The sequence below is a fragment of the Onychomys torridus genome, chromosome 19, assembly GCF_903995425.1.
Source record: "Onychomys torridus chromosome 19, mOncTor1.1, whole genome shotgun sequence".
NCBI classification, from domain to species: domain Eukaryota; kingdom Metazoa; phylum Chordata; class Mammalia; order Rodentia; family Cricetidae; genus Onychomys; species Onychomys torridus.
The window spans coordinates 64640247-64666971 of NC_050461.1; the positions used below are offsets into that span (position 1 = coordinate 64640247).

The following is a 26725-nucleotide window of genomic DNA, read 5'->3' on the forward strand; positions in this document are numbered from 1 at the left end:
GAAAACTATTTGTAAAGTGCAGGTGACATCTTCTATAACTATGAGTTCTGTAGACTGACTGCATGTAAACACTTTCCATAAAAATACATTTGGTAGGTGGAAAGTCTCAAGGCATGTGTCTGGGGGAGAATAGTGTGTAGTTCCAGCCACAGAGATAGCAAAAAGGTGACCAGGATATTAAACAGTCCACTACCAGCTTTCTAGGTGGAAATTAGATTCTACATCTCTGCCTTTGAAAGGAAAGCCTCGTGCGCTTAACATTCCTAGCTCCCCTGGTATCTGTGAGCACAAGAAGCTCTATGCCTTCCATAGTGAAGAAGCTCATAATGTAAACAAGAATCTTGATTTCTGCACTGAAATTAAGTGGCACATTTGTAGCTGAGGAATTCAATGAGGTCATTGATGTTCCAAAATGAAAAATAAACTCACTGTGTTGTGTGTGGACATCAAATTGGTCTGCATATATTGACATATTATAAAATGAAATCCTGAGACTCCTAGACTCATTATGTCAGGAATACCCCCACTGGTTAGCTTTAGCTTTGGCAAGTATAACAGTCTCCTTGTTTTATATGCTGTATGCTACATTTTTCACCCTCTCCCTTTTCTCCCATTTTTTCACCAGCACAGCAACCTCAGATGCAGCATGTTTACCTCAGCCTCAGCTATTAACAGGGGAAAAGTTTCTTGCTTCATACTTGTGACCAAATCATCCCAAGAGGAGTTCATCCCTGAGATCTTGTTCATCAACTTGGCTGAAGTCATGATACCTGTGGCTACAGAAGAAGATCCACAAACATATTTTCCAAGTTGTTTTTCACCTGAATACAGTGCCCCAGATGCAAAGCCTAAGGGAAAAAGAAAACATTCCAGAATTCTCAGTGGCAGTGGGCAAGCAGGCAACAGAAAGTGCTTGCATTGATTAGTGTGACAGCCTCCCTCGTCAACAAGATTAGAAGTACATATACTCACAAACATGTGAGTTGATTATATACCTCCTGGACACCTTAGTATCTGCATCTAGCATATGCACAAACTGGCAGACACACTTGTTAGTAGAATGTCTTCATGGACTTTTATCCTTGGGATTCTCCTGCTTGCCACTCTTGTATGTGCCTATAGCAGCTCTGAATGCTATGTCAAAATCAAAGAAGATATTCACCATGAAGGAGATGTGGTGATCGGTGCATTTTTCCCTATTCATATTGTCTATACAATCAACAAAATTCTTCATCCATCTCTAGTACACTATTTCAAAGACTTCCACCTACAGTAAGTGCTGTTATTCATGTGTTCTTTTTTTAAAATTCATATTTCTTTTTTTTTTACCTGAGAACCGAACCCAGGGCCTTGGGCTTGCTAGGCAAGCGCTCTACCACTGAGCTAAATCCCCAACCCAATTAATATTTCTTATGACAAAGATGATGTATGGATCTAAACTTCCATTTTCCATATAGCTTTCAGCATGACAACCTGGCTTCTCTTCTCAAATCCATTTTATTGTATGTTCCTGTTCACTTCTTTTTCTCTTCATAAGATAAAAAGTGGATGTGGGAAAATATTTATTGAATATTTTTTCCAAAATTGATATTTTTAATTTGTGATCTGATTTGCCCTGTGTTTACTGCCACACGGTTTTGATTGTTATCCACATTATGTCTTCACAGGAAGGATGGTTTTCTCAAAGGTTGACCTAGTAATCAAGAGAATTCTAGAAGGCTAGATGTGTTCCTTAAAGAAAAGTTGATGCCACTGAAAACTGTGTCTCTTGAGTGCCAGGGGTGATGCTAGAGTGTCAAGACCTGCCTGTGTTAGATGAACTGATTCAGGATCAGGGATATCAGATTTAGAAGTTGGGCTGACTTCTTTGCTGTCGAAATACCTCTGCCTGTGTAGGAGTGTTGTATTATATCCTTTGTCTTCTAATCTTTTATTATCAGATATGTTTATCATTTACCTATTTTATTTATGCATTTCTAACAAGTTTTATTCTCATTCTCATGTATTTGTTCATAGGAAACACTGACTTGGATGGTGGTGACAAAGAGCTGGTTCTTTTTTTTCCATTCTAAGTCTTCAGTTTAATAGCTGAGAATTTCTTAAATAAATATTTTGTATGTCTATTTTTGTATCAAGCAGATGTTTTTCCGTTCATAGAGAAAAATCTGACTAATAGCCTTTGTCCCAGAGCTTGTATCTCAGGAAGAAAGGGATATGAAGCTGACAAAAAGTAAGTGAGCAATAAATATTTGAAAAAGATAAACATCAAGAGGGAGAAATTGCTTTTAATCCATAAAATACAATAGCATGACAGATTGGATAGGCAAGGAATTGGGGCTGTTTCTTATTAAGTTAGAAATAAAATCAAATTAAATATGTGATAGGGGAATACAATTAGGATTTTAAAAGCTGACTATAAGGGTCTCTTGTTTTTCCCTATTTTTTTCATACAGGGTAGAGCACATGAAGTCCTTCAAATCTAAAAGCCTTCTTTCATGCTTCTGATGCATCCTTTACTTCAGTGTGGGGAAGTACATACATATTGTCTTTCTTATTTTAAAGTATCATGATAATTTAATTTAACATTTCTTGGCTTTCTAGAAACAATATTTAGTAATTTAAAAACCCATATTTCACTTAAAAAGGTCAAATAAGGAGGCATTAAGATGCAGCCCACCAGAAAACTCTTATTTTTATATACCCAACATAATATGCAAGAAAATCAGCATTTCTATGAATCTGTGAATATTTTCATATAGATTCTTTTTTCAGGGTAATCATATATTTCATGAAAGTGGGTATTTTTTTACCTGTTTTTTTGTTTAATCTGTCAGTACACTAGGTGCTAAACCAGTACCCCTTGTTTGGTTCTTCATCATGTCCTCTACAACCTACAATTGCTCCTGGTACATCAAACTCTCCATCCCCTGAACATCCCCATTGACTTAATAAACATACCATACTACGACCTGAGTGAAGGCTCCACAGCCTCAAAGCTCCTTCATTTCTTTCTTTTTTGGGGGGAGGGAGCTGAGGATTAAACCCAGGGCCTTGAGCTTGAGCTTGCTAGGCAAGCAGTCCCCAACCCCGAGATCTTCTTTTTTTGTTGTTGTTGTTGTTAAATTGATTCTAATTATTTGATATTCTTTTTTCCCCTTTTTTTATTACTATATTTGTGTTTTAATTTTATTCTCTTTTGTTTGTTTGTTTGTTTGTTTGTTTTTTGAGACAGGGTTTCTCTGTGTAGCTTTGGAGCCTATCCTGGAACTCACTCTGTAGCCCAGGCTGGCCTCGAACTCACAGATCTGCTGCCTCTGCCTCCTGAGTGCTGGGATTAAAGGCATGCACCACCACTACCCGGCTGTGTTTTAATTTTACACATCAGCCATGGGTTCCCCTGTCCTCCCCCCTCTGGCCCTCACCCCAACCCTCCACTCATCCCCTCCCCTCTATTCCCATCTCCTCCAGGACCAAGACTCCCCTGGCGATTCATTTCAACCTGGTGGATTCAGTTCAGGCATGTCCAGTCCCCTCCTTCCAGGCTGAGCAAAGTTTAAGTCCAAGATTCCAGACAGCCAGCTCACGCACTAAGGGCAGGTCCTGGTCCCACATCCTGGATGCCTCCCAAACAGTTCAAGCTATTCAATTGTCTCACTTATCCAGAGGGCCTGATCCAGCTGGGAGCTCCAGAGCCTTTGGTTCATAATTCATGTGCTTCCATTTGTTTGGCTATTTGTCCCTGTGCTTTTTCCAGTCTTGGGCTCAACAATTCACACTCTTACAGTCCCTCCTCTTTCTTGACAATTGGACACCTGGAGCTCCACCTTGGGCCTGGCTGAGGAGAGCTCCTTCATATCAAGTGATAAAATGAATTCCAATCTTCAGTGAATGACCACATTACTCACAAGGCTTAGAAGTTGGGGAGAATTTGCTGTTGCTTTTAACCAATATCTTTTTTAATTGAAAATTGATTTTTCTCACAGACAGTACATCCCAACCACGTTTTCTCCTCCCTCCATTCCTATCAGCTACTTCCCACCTCCCCTCTTCCCAATCCACTCTACCTCATTTTCCCTTCAGAAAGGAGGCCTCCAAGAGACAACAACCAACCATAACAAAAAAAAAAAAAAAAAAAAAGACAAAGAAAATGCTTCCTATCAAGGCTGGACCAGGCAATCCAAAAGGAGTAAAAGTCCCAAGTGCAGGCAAAAAAGTCAGAGGCACACTTTCTCCCACTGTTAAATCCCAGAAAAACACCACGCTGACAGGCGTAAAATATTGGCAGAGGATCGGGTACCAACCAATGCAGGCCTCATGCTTGCAGCCTCAGTCACCATGACCTCTTATGAGCACTGCTTACTAGATTCAGTGGCCCATATTATCCTGGTGTCCCCCATGCTTTCTGACTGTAACAATATTCCTTCCTCCTTCTCAATGGGATCCTCTGAGTTCTGAGAAGAGGGATTTGATGGAGACCTCCAGGTTAGCCACTTCACATAATAGTGTTTTGCTGTGGTACTTTGCACCTAATTCCATCTGCTGCCATGACACTGGGCAAGGAACTTATCTATGAGTATATCAGAATAATTTCATTAATTTTTTCCAGTCTTGTTTGGTTTATTCTAGGCTCTGGCCTATGCAGTCTCAGGTTCCTGGCCATCCAGGCAGCATTGGTCATGAGCTACCTCTTGAAGCAAAGGTCTCAAGTTATAATAGACAGTGGTTCTTCATTCCTGCAAGATTTGCCAGTTCTGCTCCACCATTACCCAAGCACATTTTATAGTCAGGATAGATGGTAGGTCACATATTTTGTCGCTGGTTTGGGGTTTATGTTTCTTTTTAGGTAGACTACAGAGTATCTTCCCTCCCCAAAGAGAGTAGAACATAGAGGTGAAAGCTCCACGCAGGCAACAGCTTGACTGATCTATGATGTGTGAGCTCTGTGGATGTCCTACACAAGTAGGCCCTGCTGTCAGTTTTGGGAGAGTGAACCTCTCTCCTAGTATCAGCCTGGATTGTTTGGGAATCACCAGAGGACGAACTTGGCCAACAACTCCATGAAATGAACAATGGCCCACCACTGCAAGCTTTGCTAGCTACAGAAGATGGCCAGTTCATATTCTACATCTTTTATTACTAGAAGTCCTCACTAAGATCCTCCTCCAGAAGTTTCCACAGCACTAAGTTTCCAAAGAAGCCCCCAAATGACCCCTAATTCCAGCTGTCTTTCCCTGCTCCTACTCTCTCCATTCCTCACCCCCAGCTGATCACGCCTGTTCCTGTGCCGACCTGCCCCTATCGAACTATTTGTAATCTTCTACATTCAGATGTCCAATTTGAACCTACACCATTTGTTGAAGGTGATTTCTTTATTCTAGTGTGCTTTTCTTTCTTTATCAAAAATCAGAAAGAATTACATGTCTGTGTCTATTTATTACTAGGTGTTCAATTAATATTAATTGATGGACACTTCTGTGTTTATGCCAGTATCATTCAGGTTTTTTTTATTACTGTACCTCTGTAGCACAAATTGAAATCAGGGATGATGATAGCACAGTATTGTTTTTTATTGTTCTGGATTGATTTAGCTATTCTGGGCATTTTGTTTTTCCATATGAAGTTGATTGTTGTTCTATCAAGGACTGTAAAGAATTGTGTTGGAATTTTGATGGGCATTATATTGCATCTGTATATCACTTTTGGTAGGATGGCCAATTTAGTTAAGTTAGTCCTACTGATGCATGAGCATGGGAGAGCTATTCATCTTCTGATATCTTTTTCAATTTCTATCTTCAAAGGCTTGAAGTTTTCATCATATAGTTCTTTCACTTACTTGCTTTAATTTACTCTGAAATTTATATTACTTGTGGCTATTGCTTTTAAAGTATGTCTTCATGATTGTTTGGATTTTTCAGTGTCTGTTGTAATATACCATTTTTTGTTTCTGATTTTGTTAATTTGGATATTCTTTCTCTGTTTTTTAATTTGTATAAGGGTTTGTCTACCTTGTTGATTTTCTCAAAGAACCAACTGTTTATACATGATTCTTTGTATTATTCTCTTTCTTTCTATTTTATTGATTGCAGCCTGAAGTTTGATTATTACTTGCCCTGTACTCCTCTTGGATGTGATCACTTCTTTTTATTCTAGAGCTTTCAGGTGTGCTATTAGGTTGTTAGTATGAGAGATCTCCATATTCTGTGTAGGCATTTTATTGTTTGAATCTTAGATGGTCTTTTAATAAAAAACACAAAGCCAGATATTAGGATGAAAGCTGAAAGATCAGAGAATCAGAGCAAGCTACAGCCAACCTCACCTCTCTAACTCCTCAGCAGATACTGTTTCCTCAGACTGATAGCCTCTGAGTCTTCACCCAAAAGGGTCTCAGCTGAACTGCTTTAGTTCCTGTTTCCTCAGTTTGGCCATCACTTCCTGGGATTAAAGGCATGTGTGCTTCCCAGTACTGGGATTAAAGATGTGTGCCACCACTGCCTGGTTATGGTTCCAGTGTGGCCTTGAAATTACAGAGATCCAGATGAATCTCTGCCTCTTGAGTAATAGGATTAAGGGTGTGTGTCACTGTCTGGTTTCCCTGCCTAATCTAGTGGCTGGCTGTGTCCTCTGATCCTAAAACAAACTTTATTAGGGTACACAGTATAACACCACAGCACTTAGTGTTATAAACTTTCCTATTTTCACAGCTTTCATTGCATCCCTTAAGTTTGTATATACTTTGTACTCATTTCATTCAACTCCAGAAAGTCTTTAATTTCTTTATTTCTATCTTAAACCAGTTTTCATTATGTAGAGAATTGTTCAGTTTCTATGAGTTTATAAGCATTCTATTGTTTCTGATATCCACCTTTAATTCATGATGGTCAGACAGTATGCAGGAAGTTGTTTCAATTTTCTTGTATCTATTGAGACTTGCTTTTTATCTCAGTATGTAGACAGTTTTGGAGAAAGTTCTATGAGGTACTGAGAAGAAGATACATTCTTTTGTGTTTGGATGAAATGTTCTGTAAATAGGTGTTAGGTCCGTTTGGTTTCTAGTATCTGCTAATTCTAGTATTTCATTGTTTAGTTTATATCTTGATGACTTCTAGGTTGGTGTCAGTGGGGTATTGAAGTTTCCTATTATTACTGTGTGATGATCACTATGTGATTTTATCTGTAGTAGTGTTTCTTTTACAAAACTGGATGCCCTTGTGTTTGGGGCATTGATGTTAAGAATTGAAATGCCATCTTGGTGGATTTTTCTTTTGATGTGTATGTTGTGTCCTTCTACATTTCTTTGGATTAATTTTAGTTTGAAGTTGATTTTAGTAGATATTAAAATGGTCATACCACCTTACTTCTTAGGTCCATTTGTATGGTATACCTTATTTCAAGCCTTTACCCTGAGGTAATACCTATATTTGATGCTGAGAAGTGTTTCTTATATGCAGCAGAACAATGGATAGTTTCGGCATCCATTATGTTAGGCTGTTTCTTTCTATTGGGGAATTGAGACCAGTGACATTGAGAGATATTAAAGACCAATGATTGTTAATTCCTATTATTTTGTTGGTGATGGTGGTATTGATGGTGCTGGGGTTGGTGGAGTGGTGTGTGTGTGTGTGTGTGTGTGTGTGTGTGTGTGTGTGTGTGTGTTTGAATGTGTGTGTGTTGGGCTTCCTTATTTTGTTCTTTTCTAGTATGAGATTATTTCTTGTGTTTTCATGGGTATAGTAAGCCTCCTTGGGTTGGATTCCATATGGGATCTCTAGATACATATATTTTTAATTTTATCTCTATCATGGAATATCATATTTTCTATGCATGATGATTGAAATTTTTCTGGGTATAATAATCTGGGCTGGAATCAGTAGTCTTTGGGGGTCTGCAAGATATCTGTTGAAATTCTTCTATATTTTAGAGTTCTCACTGAAAAGTCAGCTGTAATTCTTTTTTTTAATTAAGAGATTTTTCCATTCATTTTACATACCAACCAGATTTCCCTGCCTTCCCTCCTCCCACTGCCCTAGCCTTCCTCCACAACCCACGCCCCCCCATTCCCACATCGACCAAGGCAAGGTATCCCATGGGGAGTCAGCAGAGCCTGGTACATTCAGTTGAGGCAGGTCCAAGTCCCTATTCCCAACAACAAGGCTGTGCAAAGTGTCTCACCATAGGCACTAGGATCCAAAAAGCCAGCTCATGCACTAGGGACATTTCCCAGTCCCGCTACCCTAAACAGCGCCCTAAACAGTTCAAGCTAAACAACTATCTCACTTATCCAGAGGGCCTAGTACAGTACCATGGGGGCTCCTCAGCTATTAGTCCACAGTTCATGTGTTTCCACTAGTTTGGCTAGTTGTCTCTGTATTTTCCCAATCATGGTCTCAATATCTCTTGCTCATAGAAACCATCCTCTCTCTCATCAATTGGACTCCTGAGCTCTGCCTGGAACCCAGCCTTCGATCTCTGCTTCTGCTTCCATCACTCACTGGATGAGGGTTCGATGATGACAGTTAGGATATTTCGCCATCCGATCACCAGAGTAGATCAGCTCACGCACCCTCTAAATCATTGCCAATAGTCTAGGGGAGAGTCAGGTTTTGTGGATTCCTGGGGACCTCCCTAGCACTCTGCTTCTCCCTAATCCCATGGTGTCTTCATTTATCATGGTATTTCTTTCTTTGACTCACATTCTGTTCACATTCCAGCTAGAACCACCCATTCTGCTAAGCTCTCTTTCCCCTGACCCTTGCACTCCATTACCCCTACTCACATCCAAATTGCTCCTGTAGATATCATCCATTTCTCCATTGCTGGGCAATCCCTGTGTCTTTCCTAGGGTCCTCATTATTAGCTAGCCTCCATGGAGCAGAGGGTTCCAATCTGGTTATCCTTTGCTTTACATCTAGTATCCATTCATGAGTGTGTACATACCATGTTTGTCTTTTTGAGTCTGGGTTACCTTACTCAGGATGATATTTTATAGTTCCATCCATTTGCCTGCAAACCTCATGATGTCATTGTTTTTCTCTTCTGAGTAGTACTGCATTGTGTATATGTACCACATTTTCTTTATCCATTCTTCAGTTGAGAGGCATCTAGGTTGTTTCCAGGTTCTGGCTATTAAAAATAATGCTGCTATGAATATAGTTTAGCATGTATCCTTGTGGTATGATTGAGCATTCCTTGGGTATATGACCAAGAGTGGTGTATCTGGGTCTTGAGAAAGATTGATTTCCAATTTTCTGAGAAACCGCCATAATGATTTCCAAATGTTTGTACAAGTTTGCATTCACACCAGCAGTGGAGGAGTGTTCCCCTTGCTCAGCATCCTCTCCAAAACATGCTGTCTTCAGTGTTCTTAATCTTAGCCATTCTAACAGGTGTAAGATGGTATATCAGAGTCGCTTTGATTAGCATTTCCCTGATGATTAAGGATGTTGATCAATTCCTTAAATGACTTCAATCACTTGAGATTCTTCTGTTGAGAATTCTCTGTTTAGCTCCATACCCCATTTTTTTTTAATCAGACTGTTAGATATTTTGATGCCCAGTTTCTTGAGTTCTTTATATATTCTGGAGATCAGTCCATCCTCTGTCAGATGTGGGGTTGGTGAAGATCTTTTCCCAATTTGTAGGCTGTCGTTTTGTCTTATTGACCATTTCATTTGCCCTTCAAAAGCTTCTCAGTTTCAAGAGCTCTCATTTATTATGTGTTGCTCTCAGTGTCTGTGCTACTGGTGTTATATTTAGGAAGTGGTCTCTGGTGCCAATATGTTCAAGACTATTTCCTACTTTCTCTTCTATCAGGTTCAGAGTAACTGGATCTTTGTTGAGGACTTTGATCTATTTGTACTTAAGTTTTGTGCATGGTGACGATGTGGATCTATTTGCAATCTTCTGCATTTTGACATCCATTTATGCCTGCAACATTTGTTGAAGATACTTTCTTTTTTCCATTGTATACTTTTGACTTCTTGGTCAAAAAATAGATGTTCATACTTGTGGGGATTAATGTCAGGGTCTTCAATTTTATTCCATTGGTCCACATGTCAGTTTTTATGCCAATACCAAGCTGGGTTTTTCTTTACTATAGCTCTATAGTAGAGCTTGAAGTCAGGGATTGTGATGCCTCCAGAGGTTGCTTTATTGTACAGGATTCTTTTAGCCATCATGGGTTTTTTGTTTTACCATATGCAATTGACTATTGTTCTTTCCAGGTCTGAGGAATAATTGTGTTGGGATTTTGATGGGGATTGCATTGACTCTGTAGATTGATTTTGGTAAGATTGCCATTTTGACTGTGTTAACCCTACCTATCCATGACAATGAGAGATCTTTTTATTTTCTGATATCTTCTTCAGTTTCTTTCTTCAGGGACTTAAAGTTCTTGTCATACAGGTCCTTCATTTTCTTAGAGTTACCCCAAGGTATTTTATATTAATTTTGGTCATTGTAAATGGTGATGTTTCTCTTATTTCTTTCTCAGCCCATTTATTACTTGTATATTGAAGGGTTAATGATTTTTTTAGTTAATCTTGTATCCTGCTACGTTACTGAAGGTGTTTATCAGCTGTGAGGTTCCTTGGTCGAATTTTTGGGGTCACTTATGTATACTATCTTATAGTCTGCAAATAGTGAAGGTTTAACTTCTTCCTTTCCAATTTGTATTCACTTGATCTCCTTTTGTGGTCTTACTATTCTAGCTAGATCTTCAAACACTATATTGAATAAATATGGGGAGAGTGGACAGCCTTGTCTTCTTCCTGATTTTAGAAGAATTGCTTTGAGTTTCTCTCCATTTAATTTGATGTTTGCTGTTGGCTTGCTGTAAATTGCCTTTATTATGTTTAGGTATGTTCCCTATATTCCTGATCTCTCTAAGACCTTTGTCATGAAGGGGTGTTAGATTTTGTCAAAGGCCTTTTCAGTATCTAATGAAATGATTGTATTTTTTTCTTTCAGGTTTCTTTATATGGTGCATCACATTGACAGATTTTCATATGTTGAACCAAACTTGAGTCTCTGGGATTAAGCCTACTTGATCATGGTGGATAATATTTTTGATGTGTGCTTGGAGTCTGTTTGCCAATATTTTATTGAGTATTTTTGCATCAATGTTCATGCGGGAGATTGGCTTGTAATTCTATTTCTTTGTTGCATCTTTGTTTGGCTTGGGGATCAGAGTAACTGTAGCCTCATAGAAGGAGTTTGGTAACATTCCTTCTGTTTCTATCATGTGGAAAAATTTGGGGGGTCTAGTCTGTTTGGTGTTATATACGCTTCTTGTATCTTCATAGGTATCTCCTTCTTTAAGTTGGAAAAGTTTTCTTCTATGATCTTGTTGAACATATTTTCTATGCCTTTGAATCAGTATTCTACTCCTTTTTCTACCCTATTATTCTTAGGTTTGGCCTTTTCATGGTGTCCCAGATTTCCTGGAAATTTTGTTTTATGACTTTTTTGGCTTTGGCTTTTTCTTTGACTAATGAAATATTTCCTCTATTGTAACTTCTATACCAGAGATTCTGTCTTCCATCTCTTGTATTCTATTGGTTATGCTTGCATCTGTGTTTACTGTACATTTACTCAAATTTATATTCCCAGCATTCTCTGTTTGTATCTTCTTCATTATTTCTATTTCACTTTTCAGGTCTTCAACTGTTTCCCTCACATGTTTTATTGCTTTTTCATGGTTTTCTTGGATTTCTTTAAGGGATTCATTGATTTCTATCAATTTTTTGTTTGTCTTTTCCTCTATTTCTTTATTGATTTCATCCGATTTTTCTGTTTGTCTTTTCCTCAATTTCTTTAAAGAATTTTTTATTTTTTCTTGAAAGGACTCTAGGATCTTCATGAACCTATTTTTAAGGTCGCTTTCTTCTGCTTCTTCTACATTGTTATGTTCAGGTCTTATTGTTGGGGTAGGGCTAGCTTCTGGTGATGCCCTATTTCTCTCTATGTTGTTGTTTGTGTTTTTGCATTGATGTATGCCCATCACCTCCTCTAATAGGTACAAGAGGTGCCTGTGTCTGAGCGAGTTGCTATTGGTCCACTCTGTGCCTGCTATGTCTGTGTCTCAGGGAGCCCCTCTGTGACAAAGCTTAGCTTGTGATCTAATTGGAGCTGGCTGATTCTGTATTTCAGGGAGCTGCTCTTGGCCCAATCCAAGATAGCTGATTCTGTGACTCATGGAGGCACTCTTGGTCTTATCAGCGCTCTTGGTCCAGTCAGAGCTGACAGATTCTGTGTCTCAGGAAGCCTCTGTTGGTCCAACGGGAGCTGGCAGATTCTGTGTCTCTGAAAGATTCTCTTTGTCCAATAGGGCTGGTGGATTCCCTGTCTCAGGAAATTACTCTTGGTCCAACGAGAGCTCTTGGTCCAATAAAAGCAGTTTGGTTTCCTTGTCTCAGGAAGTTACTGCAGTCACAGACAGATGGGTATTGGGGCAGTGCGGGAAACTTGTAGAATACAGGGAATTATGGGGGGTTTGGAGGAGGGGTCCTTCCAACAAGTTTTTTCCCTGCTGTCCAGTAACTAGGGCAGATTTGGGTGGGGGTTCCTGGGCACTGGCTGTGTCCCAGGGCCTGGGTCCTAGAGGCAGGACTCTCTGGGTGGGAGAAGAGTCCATCAGCTGTAATTCTAATAGGTGTCCTTTTTGTTGCTTCATCTTTTTCCCTTCAAAGTTTCAATAATCTTTCTTTGTTCTGTAGATGTTGTATTTTGATTATTATGTCAAAGGCGAGTTTCTTTTCTGATCCAATCTAGTTGGTGTTCTCTAAGCTTCCTTACCTGTGTAGGCTTTACTTTCCTTAGGTTAGCAAAAATATCTTTTCTCTGCCTTTCAGATGGGATTCTTCTCCTTCCCTTACTCTTATATTACTTAGGTTTGGCCTTTTTATAGTGTCCCAGATATCCTGGATGTTTTTTAGATGTAATGTTTTTCTTTGACTGATGTATCTATTTCTTGTATTGTATCTTCAATGCCTAGGGTTCTCTCTTTTATCTCTTATATTCTATTGGTGAAGCACATCTTTGTATTTCCATTTTCGTCCCATAGTTTTTCATATGCAGCATTCCCTCAATGTGGGTTTTCTTTATTGCTTTTATTTCCATTTTCAGGTCTGGAACAATTTTGTGTTTCCTTCAATTGTTTGCTTTCTCTTGGCTTTCTTTAAAGAATTTATAGATTCATCCAATTGTTTGTTTGTGTTTTTCTTGAATTTTTAAAGAGATTTACTCAGCTTGGTAGTGGTGAACATACCTTTAATCCCTGCACTTGGGAAGCAGAGCCAGGTGGATCTCTGGGAGTTCAAGGCCAGCGTGGTATACAGAGTAAGATCCAGGACAGGAACCAAAATAATACAGAAAAACCTTGTCTCAAAAAAAACCAAGAGAGAGAGAGAGAGAGAGAGAGAGAGAGAGAGAGAGAGAGAGAGAGAGATTTACTCATTTCCTCTTTAAAGACCTCTATCATCTTCCTATAGTTGATTTTAAGGTATTTTTCTTATACTTCAACTATGTTGGCATATTTAGGGCCTGCTGTGGCATAGTAACTGGGTTTTGGTAGAAACACACTTCCCTGGCTGTTATTGATTGTATTCTTATGCTGGTATCTATGTATCTGAGGTTAGAGTGATTATAGTTACAGGAGTTGATTTCTGTGTTTGTCTTATTTGAATTGGTGTTTTCTTTATTGGTTTCTGTTTCTCCTCTGGATCTTAAGAGGGTGTGTTGGGTGTGTGATGCCTGTTTTACTTGCCTGCTCACCTGTGAGTTTGTGGGGAGTACTTCCTGGTGTTGGAGGCAAGGAATGAGTAGTCAGAGTGGGAATGAACTCTGAGATCCACAGCAGACATGAGTAGTAGGGAAGGGATGCTGCAGGGGGATGGGGTGAAACTGAGAGAAAGAGAAAAATTTCCACAGGCAATTTACCTGGTCTTCTGGAAGGCATGTCCAGTAGTGGGGCAGGGGTGGTCCACATGAATTGAGGGCTGGGAAACACCTATGATATGGGGGAAGGAGGTGAGTAGGCAATGATAGTGGAATCCCCAGAGGGGTGGACAGGGGTGAGGGAAGGCTGCAGCTGGTATTGTGTTGCAGCAGTAGGGAAGATCTGAGGGACTAGAGAGAGTGGAGAAGCTCTATGCACAGCCATACACACACGTTTGCAAAGAGTCCTTATGCACTCTCCTCCATTGTGTTTCCTCACTTTCACATATACAAATATACTGTAATGTAATTATCACATTTTAAGGAGTCACAGATGTAATTATAGCATTATGTTTTAATTCCAAACCAAATTCATGTTAGGAAAATAGTATTTTTATTACACAAGATTATCAGCCTTGTTATAGAACATATTTCCTAAATGCAGTCTTCATAAAGGATAAACCACATAAATATATAAAGCAACCAAAATGTCTTCTGCCTTCCTTCTAACTTAGTTCTTTATTTACTGTGATATTTATCTTTCATCATGCTTAATGAAATTGATGTATCCTAAGTATAATAAAATATTTCTTGAATATTTCATATTTTAATATTTTTACTATGTATGTATAAATTTTACTAAGTACTAAAAGTCAAAACATTTCTCTGAAGATAATTCTAAAATGTTACATGATGCTTGTTTTAAAAATTTTGAAATTTATATTTAATGTTCAAAATCACATGAAGACTCACTTTGACTAAAATTTATCTGCTTATGTTTTCTGGTAATTATTAAAGCTTTTTTTCTTTTCAGAATCACAAATAAATAAATATAAGGACATACACACTTAAACAAATGTGTACTACATTCATTTTAGGAATGGAAAACTATAAATGTGCCCTTTCCAATTTTCTAGAACATTTCTCATATAGATAAAGCCATCCTGGTTTTTGTATTCATATCTTCCTTTCTGTATATTAGCAGTGGAAAAGATTCTAACCCATAATAGTATCTTGATTCTGAGCACTTCCCCCTATAATTGCCTGTGGTCTATTGGCATTTCTCTTTCAATGAATTACTGCCCTGTGGGATTTCCTGCTTTTCTCTGCAAATGGTTAAAGTAATTCTTGAATGTCCTCTGAATTTTTTATGGAAGACTATTTGTCCTGAATTTATTTACTTGACCCCCATATCTTTGTTGTCTGTCCTGTTGTAGCCATTGAACTTTGTTCATCTCCAACTTGTCTTTTCAATTGGCACTTGGATCTTGTCTTTTTTAAATTTTATTTTATTAACATGTTTCATTCATTTTACATACTGACCACAGTTTCACCTTCCTCCTTTCCTCCTGTTCCTTCTCTCCCAACTCCCATCTACACCCCCTCCTCATCCACTCCTCCTTTCAAATCTTGTCTTCTAGCTCCTAGTTTTCTAAGAGTATTTCACAGAGAAGATGTAATTTTCTGAGATATTTTCCATTACACCCAAAATCACAAACACGAGAAACCCAACAGAAAAATAGCAGCCTCCCTGATGTAAGTGTGTTTGGCAAGTCTCGCTGAGGTGAATGCTGACACTGTCGTGGTCAGCACTGTGGGGATTTTTTGTTAACCATTCATCTCAAACTGTAAGGTACAGGAACATATATGTACAACCCATTACTGTATTTACACCCAGTAACAACTCAAACTTTTATGGATTGATTTTTTCTGACATGAATAACAAAACATAGAATTATGTAACGTTATTTTTGCTTTTTTTAAAATCAAATAAGTAAACAATGATATCTCTTCTGATTTGCATTGGAAATTATATGATGCTGGGAAACATTTCAAAAAACATATAAATATTTTGAGATTTCTAACCTTTCCTATTGATATATCTGCAAATTCTGCTGCCATTATCAGCCTACTGACTATATTATGTATGATCAGTTATGCAAACTGTCAAAGGAGAAAATAAATGCTATGACTACAAGGCCAAGACTCTCCTGGGTAACTATATTTGCAAACAGGCCCAGTCTGTATCCTTTTTACATGTGTTTAAAGGAGAATTAATCTCCTTCTTGGTGCCTGTGTCCAGCATAAAGAAAACAAAATCTTTCTCTATGAAACTGCAAATGTCTCTTACTATAATGATTTTGTTATCAAATCAAGGAATAATTTATAAAATACAGCATTGTAGATATTTTATTAATATTATTAGTGAGTTTAAAATGACATATCACAATAATACTAATCTCCAAATCTCCCCAACTATTCAAAAATTTCCCCCACTCACCCCCACACCACACTTCATGTCCTCTTTTTCACTTTTAAACAGACTATATTAAAGCAAATGTCCTGGTCCTCTGGCTCTTAACAATGTTCTGTTGCCTCTTCAAAATGTTCTTTGAGTGCTAGAAAGGTCCCCAGAAATCCACAAAAACCTCCACTACAGACTACTGGCAATGGTCAATAGAGAGCCTGAGATAACCTACTCTGGTGATTGGATGGCCAAATACCCTGTCATGATACAACTCTCATCCAGTGACTGATGGAAGCAGGTGCAGAGATCCATGGCCAAGCCCCAGGTGGAGCTCTAGGAGTCTAATCATCAAGAGGGAGGAAAGATTATAGTGAGACCATGATTGGAAAAAGCACAGGGACAAATAGCCAAACTAGTGGAACCTTAGATGTAGGGGTTATGTAGTAAATGCATTAATATGAAGCAGACACCCCATGGTTAGTGAATCTCTGCATTTATACCCAGTTGTAGAATCCTGTAATGGTCTGTGTAGGCTTCATAGAGTAGTTTCATTAATTCAGGATGAGAATAATACTCATATGTGGATTTAATTGTAAGTACTTGAAATGCAGTTACAGGTTATACTGGTTTAGAAAAGTAGCAGAAGTTGATTCTCCTTTAGACTTAATAGCCTCACCAGTCACAAATAGCTGGATAAATACATATTGCCAGACAAGGATTTCTTCCTATCCAACAGGTTTGAAGATCAATAAGGCAACTGTAGGTTATTCCAGGTCATAATTGACATAATTCCACCTATCAGAATATCTCATCATGTTTCTTTTGTAGGGATTCATTTGTCTTAGAACCGGATAGGACTCCTGCTTACTTTTCTCCAAAGGAAGATTGCATGGCTCTTTCTGTAACTATGAGAGCTACTCCTCTGTGAGGAGGTTCAATGTCAAATAGAGATTGATTCATCCACATTCTGATTCTGAAGTGTGTGGTGTCTTTAACAACTGGGCCTTAACTTCTTTTTCTGGAAGCCACTAAGGGCACTGGTAGTAGCCTCAATTATGTGGGTGGGGTCTCTTGAAGTCCCCTAACCAACAACTAAAATGGAGGTTTCCAATACCTGTCACTGGTTTGTTTAGTTTCTTAAAGCAATTTTTTCTGAATTGCAAACTTTGACATTAAGATAAAGGATTTCTCAGAAAGCAAAAGGCTTCAGACATAAATGAAATTACCTGAGTTCAGAATCTGAGAAACTACATGAGTGTACATATGTAATCCAGTAATCATGTGTTTTAATGTGGAAAAACACACAAGAAACCCTGGAAGTATTTAATGGAGACAATCAGGCATATGGAATGGGAACTCTAAAGAGAGCCTGTTGAAAAACCTTGGAAAGCTGTGATTGATCCTTGACATTGTGCTTTGTCTTGCACACATAATATTTAAAATTCTTGTACTTTCACAGACAGTGAGACATATATGCACATAAATGACATATAACTATTATAAAATCAAACAAAAATGATATTTTCAAAGAAATGAAACTGTTTCTCTAGAGCGTTTCATTAACATCATATCTATTGATTAGGATATTTTCTTAGGAAATTGATGGCCTTAATCAAAGCATAGGAGCTTATTATAATTAGAGAACATAAAAGACCAAGGTCAATCAACCAGGAGATGTGTTATTTTATGAGTATTTTTATTCATGTCCACAGAGAATTGGTAGCGTATCTAACATAGAAGAAATATAAACAGAGCTCTCTTGCAACTATCAAAATGGAGGCATACTTACAAGATCTCATTTCCATATTAAAAACATATTATGCTCATCAGAATTCCAGTCACTTGAAGAAATACATTAAGTATGGATGTTAGGGAAACACTAGCATTTCAACTAGAAAATATATTGAACTAAATCTGTAGATGTGTATAGTCTGTACTCTCTTGTGTATTTTCACGTTATCTATGCAGGTATAATTTTAGGAACTATGAATTTCTTCTGGCTCTAGTTTTTGCTGTTGAGGAGATCAACAGGAACCCATACCTTCTATCAAACATATCCCTGGGGTTTGATTTCTATAATCTTCCATACAACGAAATACAGATTCTTATGAATGCTGCAATTTGGCTCACAGGAATGAGCAATCCCCTCTCTAATTACAATTGTGGAAAGGAGAACAAGGCAGCTGCTGTGATCACAGGAACATCATGGAAAACATCCGCCCACATAGGGACACTCCTGCAACTCTACAAATTCCCACAGGTGAGTTGTGGTACAGAAAAAGAAAACTAGATCTCTGTTAATGACATTTCACGTGTCGTTGAAGGAAAGAGGAGGACAGTTAGATTACGCATCTATAAAATGGACATGTTCAGACACTTGGTGATAGACCCACACTTAGAGTACTTAGAACAGAAAGGAAGAAGACAATGGACCAGTCGAGATATGTGGTTAAAGCTGAAAGATGTGGCAGTAATTTTCTGAGAAACTCAGTCAGAGGGATTTGTCTTTAAAATAAGAATGAACATAACTTCAGACTGAACACGTGTTGCTTTTGATTGAGATTATCTTTGATGCCAATGTTCTTTCCCTTGTTTCCTATCCTATTTTCTCTTCAGCTTACTTTTGGGCCTTTTGATCCTATGTTGAGTGACCAAAGTCAGTTTTCTTCTGTCTACCAGATGGCCCCCAAAGACACATTTCTCTCACTTGCCATTGTTTCTTTGATGCTTCATTTCCACTGGACCTGGGTTGGTCTACTACTCCCAGATGACCACAGAGGGACAGAGATTCTAGGAGATTTAAGAGAAAAGATGGAGAGTACTAGAGTATGCATAGCTTTTGTAGAAATGATCCCCGGCACCTGGACTTTATTTTCCAATAAATTTTGGAAAAATCTGGGAAAGATCCAAGAATCACTTGCCAATGTCATCATTATTTATGGGGACACTGATTCTCTACAAGGTTTAATGAGAAATCTAGGGCAACAGTTTTTGACACGGAAAGTCTGGGTTATGAACTCTCAATGGGATGTTACCAACCACGCTGATTATTTCATGATAGACTCTTTCCATGGGAGTCTCATTTTTAAACACTACCATGAGGAGATGCTTGGGTTTACCAATTTTATTAGAACAGTTAATCCATATAAGTATCCAGAAGACAATTACCTTCCTAAATTGTGGTATTTGTTCTTCAAATGCCCACTTTCTGGGCTGGATTGTCAACTTTTAGAGACCTGCCAACCCAATGCTTCATTGGAAGACTTGCCTAGACACATTTTTAACATGGCCATGAGTGAAGAGAGTTACAATATATACAAAGCTGTGCATGCTGTGGCCCACAGTCTCCATGAGATAAGTCTTCAGCAAGTACAATTACAGCCAAATGAAAATGGGAAGGCAATTGAGTTTTTCCCATGGCAGGTAATATGCCTTTCATTATATGGGAACATCAGCAACGTTACAGTTTGAGAATTCACTAAGGCACCAATTTAGCTACTGTAGCTTTCAATATATTATGTAAAAAGCACAGGAGAATATATAGGTTTTCACATTTTCAGAGATTGATGCAGATCCATTGCTGAGGAATGGAGTGCAAGTGTCAAGAATTCTGATTAGTCGGTATCTACTTTATATCACAAATAATCTCACAATATTCTCCTGGGAAGAAAATTCATAAGAAAAATTCAAAATTCTTGTATATGTTTCTTCAAAATCTAATTATGGAGGTGAATCCTTAAAAAATAACACAGCTTATTATAACATTATATTAACACCTAAATGAAACTTTTAAACACCATTTAGTCATCAGTACTCTTCCTTTACACACTGAAATTCTGAATACACTCTAAAAGTAAACATGTGTGACTAGTTTTTCAAGTTGAAGTTTGTCTTATTTAGCACTCAATCTACTTGAGCTAGATTCAAGTTTATTTCTTGAAGGCGATTGCCCAAAGGCAGAACGGGATCCCACTCAGAGAGGCTACCAAGACTCATTAATAAATATATTAATGTTATGTTTTACATCAGAGATTAAAATCAATGAAACACTATAACAGTTCTGTTCTATGTGTTGCATGCACTTTAACACAGTTCATGCCTTTCAGCTTCACCACTTCCTGAGGAAGATTAATGTGGACCACAACATGGCTTTAGATTGGAAACAGAAGATAGATGCTGAGTATGACATTCTCAACTTTTGGAATTTTCCAAAGGGTCTTGGACTAAAGGTGAAAGTAGGAACCTTTTCCTCAAATGCTCCCCAACATCAACAGTTGTTGTTAGATGAGCAGATGATAAAATGGCCAGAAACATTTTCAGAGGTGGGCTATCTATTAGCTCAATGCTTTCAACTTACTGTGAAAACAGGAATATATTTCTCATTGTCACGATTTTTTATTTCTCACTCAAGGCCTATCACTATGAAATTACCTCTAAGTAATAACAAAAAGCTACTACCAATAGGTTGTATTCTCACATCATAAATCTGATGAATGGAAATATTTTACTTTAATTATTTTTGTTAATGTTTGTGTACGAGTTAGTTTATGTCAACTAGATAAAATGTAGGACGTCTGTTAAAAGGGAATCTCAAGGCCTAAACTGTCTCTTGGTCCAGTGTCTTGGAGTAGGTATGTGTTTAGTGATTTACATTCTGGAAAAGAATAATAGTTGCAGTTTGTTGCTATGATCAAACACCATGACCAGCCATGACTTGGTAGAATTTATTTTCAGTTACAGTTCTGGTGGTATGAGAGTGCATTATAGACATGAGACATGACAACAAGCAGCAGCCATGGAGAGAGGAGTAAGCACCATCCATACAAAGGTAGTAGGAAAAGAAAAGTAGAATTAGGGTAAGGTTTATTAATGTTTTAAAGTCCACTCCAATGACACAATCCCTCTAGCAAATCATACCTAATAGAGTTTAAATACCTGCTCAAATAATGACACCAATGGGAAAATAAATATTTAAATACCTATGATTCTAATGGACATTTTTCCATCCAAACCACCACATAGGGTCTCTGTCATATTTCATTCACTGCCTCTAAACATTTGACAGTTTTTTTCTGATTCTGTGCTTAGAAGTTTCATCTGCAAACAGTTATCATTTTCCATTTAGGCCCCTGGGAAGAGAGAACATCATGGGTTGCATGTGTGTGTGTCTTTTACTTGTCTGGCTGCTGCAAAAGAACAAGTAATTAAAATAACAGAAGGAAACACTTCTCTTGGATGACAGTTTGAAGGCATAGTTCATTACCTTTGAAAATGCAAGATTGTAGAACTATTAGGTGAATGACATCATCACATTAATAGCCAGTATTTAGGTAGTATGAATGCTACTACTCACATCTTTCTACTTTTCATTCATTCTGAACAGCAACCAATGACATGGTAATATTTACTTCCGGAGTGTCTCTTTCACCTTAGGCAAATTTATCTATAAAACCCCTCACAGAAATGTGCAAAGGTTTGATTCCTTGATATTTCAAATTCCCATCAATTTAATAACTAAAACCACAATTGTAGTGAAAGTAATAGCTGCTAAACCTAATAATCAGTAAGTACAGAGAGAGGGTCAGTTTAGAAGAATCTCTTCCTTTTCTGTGTCATGTACCCAATGATCCAACTGCCTTATACTTGTCTCTACCTCATTAAGTTTCCAAAACCTCCAACACTGTGATAATCTCCTGATCAATCTGTAAACATGTGGGCCTTTTTGATGGGCTCAGTTGTGGTTGATATACTGTGCACCCTAATAAACTTATCTGGAGGTCAGAGAACAGAACAGCCACTAGATTAGTCATAGAGGCCAGACAGTGGTTGCACACACTCCTTTAATCCTATCACTCAGGAAGTAGAGATCAGTCTGGATCTCTGTGAGTTCAAAGCCACACTGGGGACAGAGCCAAGTGTGGTGGCACACATCTTTAATCCCAGCACTTGAGCTCTCATGCCTTTACTACCAAGTATTTGAGAAGCACACATTCCATTTTTAATCCCAGCACTAGGAAGTAAGTGATGTCTGGGCAGAGAAAGGTATACATGCCTTTAATCCCAGGCAGTGATGACAGGAAGCAGAAGGTATATAAGGTATGAGGAGCAGGAACTAGAGAGGCTTTTGTACAGTTCAGCTAAGACCCATTTGGGTGAAGACTCAGAGGCTTTCAGTCTGAGGAAACAAGCTCAGCTGAGGAGTTGGCGAGGTGAGGTTAGCTGTGACTTGTTCTGTTTGTCTGATCTTTCAGCATTCACCCCAATATCTGGCTTCAGGGGGTTTTTTTATTAATAAAACCACTTAAGATTCGTGTTCTACTCATTCTTTCAAAACCACATTCATTTATAGACATAATTGCAAGTAAATTAGTTGTATAATATTTAAAACCTCTGTATTTCCATTTCTTATAAAATCCTAAGCCTTTCAAAACCTTTCCTTTGTTCTTCCTAGATTCCTCATTCTGTGTGTAGTGATAGCTGTGGGCCTGGTTTCAGAAAAGCTGCCCTGGAGGGCAAGGCTGTTTGCTGCTATGATTGCACTCCTTGTCCAGACAATGAGATTTCCAATGAGACAGGTAAATGTGAGCTTAAAGGGAATTTTCCTACTTTCTTAAAGAAGTCTACAATACCTGAGCAAGTAAAAAGCATTGATCATGTAGTGGAGACCAGGGACCTCAAACCAGACCAATGACTCTGCAATGAACGCTAGCAAGTAGAGATGTGTGGACAAAGGGGTATACGATGTGGCTTATTTGGTTGCACTGCAGTTTCCATGAAGAGATTTCTGATGTTTTCCCTTTTTTATTCATATTTTTTTACTTTTTTCTCTCCGATTTTGTTTTATTGGAGAGTTCTAGGGTAAATGGCAGATGCAAAGGAATGGAGAAGGATGAGATCAAGATACAAAACACAGAATAAATTTCTTAATTTAAAAAATAATTGTAATCATAAAAAGGGGAAATATCTGTCAAGAAGTCAAAGGCAAACTTTTTCTTCCTTAGTTTTAGCAAGTAAAATGTCACAGTTTATTACAGTCCCCTTAAAACAGCAGATGCTAGGCATTGTAATTTGTACATATTTAGGTTTGTGATCCACTGCATATGTTGTTTACTGAAGAAACAAATTTCTTCTGCATATAATAATGTGTTTTATTTCACTATGTAATTTAATACATAATCTTAAAGTATCAAACTTGATGCTTTCCAAACTATTTCAATCACATTTAGGAGACACATAATTCTCTGTTTTATTGCATCTAATAAGTATTCTTCCTAGCTCATCCTTTTATACAAATGAAGAGACTGGAAATTTGTGTTTAATTTCATATCCACATATGCTATTCAATGTAGCTAAAATTTCAAATTTCTTAATGAATAGGATTACTACCCTATTATCATGCTCCATTTACCAGTATGTGAAACAATAACTTCAGAATATTCTGAATAATGTGAAATGTAGACACATGCCATGATCCAACACCTGGAATGGGCTACAGAATCTCCATTTATAGGAGTATGTCATGAACACATTTTTGATGCCTTCTGTGGTAAACAAAAATTGTTAACAACAGTATGTCCATATCTATCAACACAGTTGATCTATAACTTATATCAAATCTGAAATTCTTTAAGTAGTGATTTTATTTCTTATAGAATTTTGTACTACATATTTTGATCTCTAACTCCCTAACCATTTATCCTCTCACAAAACAAACCAACAAACAAACATCAATTCTAATTTATGTTGCCTGAACACTCTTGGGTGTGTAACTTGCAGTGGAGCATGAAATTACTATCAGAAGTCACATTGATAAAGTATGCTGATTCTTCCTCTTCTAGCAGATACAAAAGTCCAGTGTCTCCTCAGATAATTGTGGAACTTTATGACAACCTCATCTTCACGGTGGGTTCTTTTGTGACCTAAGATTACAAAGGTTATGTACATGCTGTCACAACTGTAACTATTTATCTGCAAATGTATGGCTGTGTCTTGACACCACTGTTTCCTTTCAGTGTTCCACTGCATCAGAGTCTTCAATCTTTGTACTCTCTTCCATAAATTACTACCTTTGAAACATAATGGACTGTATCCTCAACTGTGTGTGTGTGTGTGTGTGTGTGTGTGTGTGTGTGTGTGTGTTTATATAAGGAGTGCCACTCACCTACACCCAATTCTTTAGGTTTTCTATTTCATATTTATACTTTACAACAATATGCATATTAAAAATACATTAAGCAATGCAAAATTGAAAATATTACTGATTGAATGTTGCACAATAAGCAATTCTCTCATGAAGGAGAAATGTTACTTCTATATAAACAATTTTTATATAGTATATCATGAGCCTTTAGTAAGAGATATAGTTATGTTGCCTAAAACGTTCAATACAAAGGAGAAAATCACCAGAAAAGAAACAACTCCAAGAGGGAATGACAGAAATAACAGAATCTGAGAGATTAGCCTGATAGTAAACTCTGAAAAGCAGTTTATTAACACGTCAAGACAGCTTAACAAAACATGAAAATATTTAAAAGATTTTAAAAAACAAATTTCATTCTACTAAAAAATAAAATTGAAAATATGTTAATAAAGTTTACCAATGACATACAATTGAAATCTGGCAATGACTTCAGTTTTCAAGAAATACTAAAAAAAAATCTTTGAAATAAAAAATATGACACATAGGTCAATGTGCATTTATTTTTGTTCAAGATGGATTTCAATTTTTTTCAATAACAGAGTGTCTTCTGAATACCTAAAACTATTTCCATAGTTCTCTATCTGTGACAATATATGCTTTTCACCAAATATAATGACAAAAATTTCACAAGAGCACTTATTTGTTTGCCTCAAGAAAAATAGCAAGGGGCTTAAGTATCAGTCTAATGAGCAGGTAATAGGAAAACAATTAAGAGAAGAGGGATCACATCATCATAGACTCACAACCATTTATTTCTTTCCAGATGTGGATCAGTGTGTGAAGTGTCCAGCAGATCATTTTGCCAACATGGAGAAGAACCAATGTCTCCAGAAAATTGTCAGTTTTCTAGCTCATGAAGACCCATTAGGAGCGATTTTCACCAGCATAGCCCTGTGCTTCTCTTCACTCACAGCTGTGGTTCTTGGAGTCTTTGTAAGGCATAAACATACTCCCATTGTGAAGGCAAATAACAGGTCCCTCAGTTACACCTTGCTCATCACACTCACAATCTGTTTCCTCTGCCCCTTGCTCTTCATTGGCCGTCCCAACACTATCACCTGTATCCTGCAGCAGATCACATTTGGAGGTGCATTCACTGTGGCTCTTGCCACTGTCTTGGCCAAAGCTATTACTGTGATTATTGCCTTCAGGGTCACTTTTCCAGGGAGAGTGGTGAGGTGGTTAATAGTATCAAGGGCCCCAAACTTCATCATTCCCTTCTGTTCTCTCATCCAAATTGTTCTCTGTGGAATCTGGCTAGGAACTTCTCCACCCTTCCTTGACCAAGATCCTCATGTAGAATATGGACATATCATCATTGTATGTAACAAAGGCTCAGCTATTGCTTTCCATTGTGTCCTGGGATATCTCTGCTTCTTAGCACTTGGGAGTTACATCATGGCCTTCTTGTCCAGAAATCTGCCTAATACTTTCAATGAGGCAAAATTTCTGTCCTTCAGCATGCTAGTGTTCTTCTGTGTGTGGGTCACCTTCCTCCCTGTCTACCACAGCACCAAGGGGAAGGTCATGGTGGCTATGGAAGTCTTCTCTATCTTGGCTTCTAGTGCAGCACTTCTTGGCTTCATCTTTGCCCCAAAGTGCTATATTATCTTGTTAAGACCAGATAAAAACTCACTTCATTATATGAGGGAAATAAACCATTCCAGAAGAAGCAATATTCTCAAAACCTAGTTTAAAAATATACCTACTTCCTATGTTAAAAAATATTAAGTAGACAATATATATATAAAGAACTCAAAAAGCTAGACATCAAAATACTGAACAATCCAATTTAAAAATGGGCTACAGAGCTTAACAGAGAATTCTCAGCAGAAGAATCTCAAATGGATGAAAGGCATTTAAGGGATTGCTCAACATCCTTAGTCATCAGGGAAATGCAAATCAAAACTACTCTGAGATACCATCTTATACCTATCAGAATGGCTAAGATCAAAAATACTGAAGACAGATATAGATAAACAGTCTTATTAAATAAGAAACACAGAGCCAATTGCAGAGTTAAAAAGCCCAAGAGATCAGAGCAATAGCTAAGAGCTAAAAACCCTTTCTTACCCTTCACTGTTGCTGCTGTCCTTCCCCTCAGCAAAGAAGCCTACTTCCTGTGTGTCTGTCCTTTTTATTGACTTTCTCTTATGCCTTCTTATTGGTTGTAAACCCAACCACATGACCTCCTCATCTTTACAGACTTCCAGGTCTTCTAAGGTTGGTATTGAGATTAAAAGCATGTGTCTCCATGCTGGCTGTATCCTTGAACACACAGAGATCTGCCTAGCTCTGCCTCCCAAGTGCTGGGATTAAAGGGATGGGTCACCACCACCCAGCTT

The 26725-nt window shown here is 37.8% G+C and overlaps 1 protein-coding gene across 1 annotated transcript; it reads left to right on the forward strand.

Annotated features, from left to right (window-relative positions):
* Nucleotides 1–1060: 1060 nt before the first annotated feature.
* Nucleotides 1061–26072, forward strand: LOC118570495 (vomeronasal type-2 receptor 116-like). Its single transcript, XM_036169024.1, has 6 exons — nucleotides 1061–1272; nucleotides 18149–18440; nucleotides 18797–19603; nucleotides 20287–20502; nucleotides 22632–22755; nucleotides 25144–26072. The coding sequence occupies exons 1-6, from the start codon at nucleotides 1061–1063 to the stop codon at nucleotides 26070–26072; spliced, it is 2580 nt and encodes an 859-aa protein (XP_036024917.1).
* Nucleotides 26073–26725: the final 653 nt, after the last annotated feature.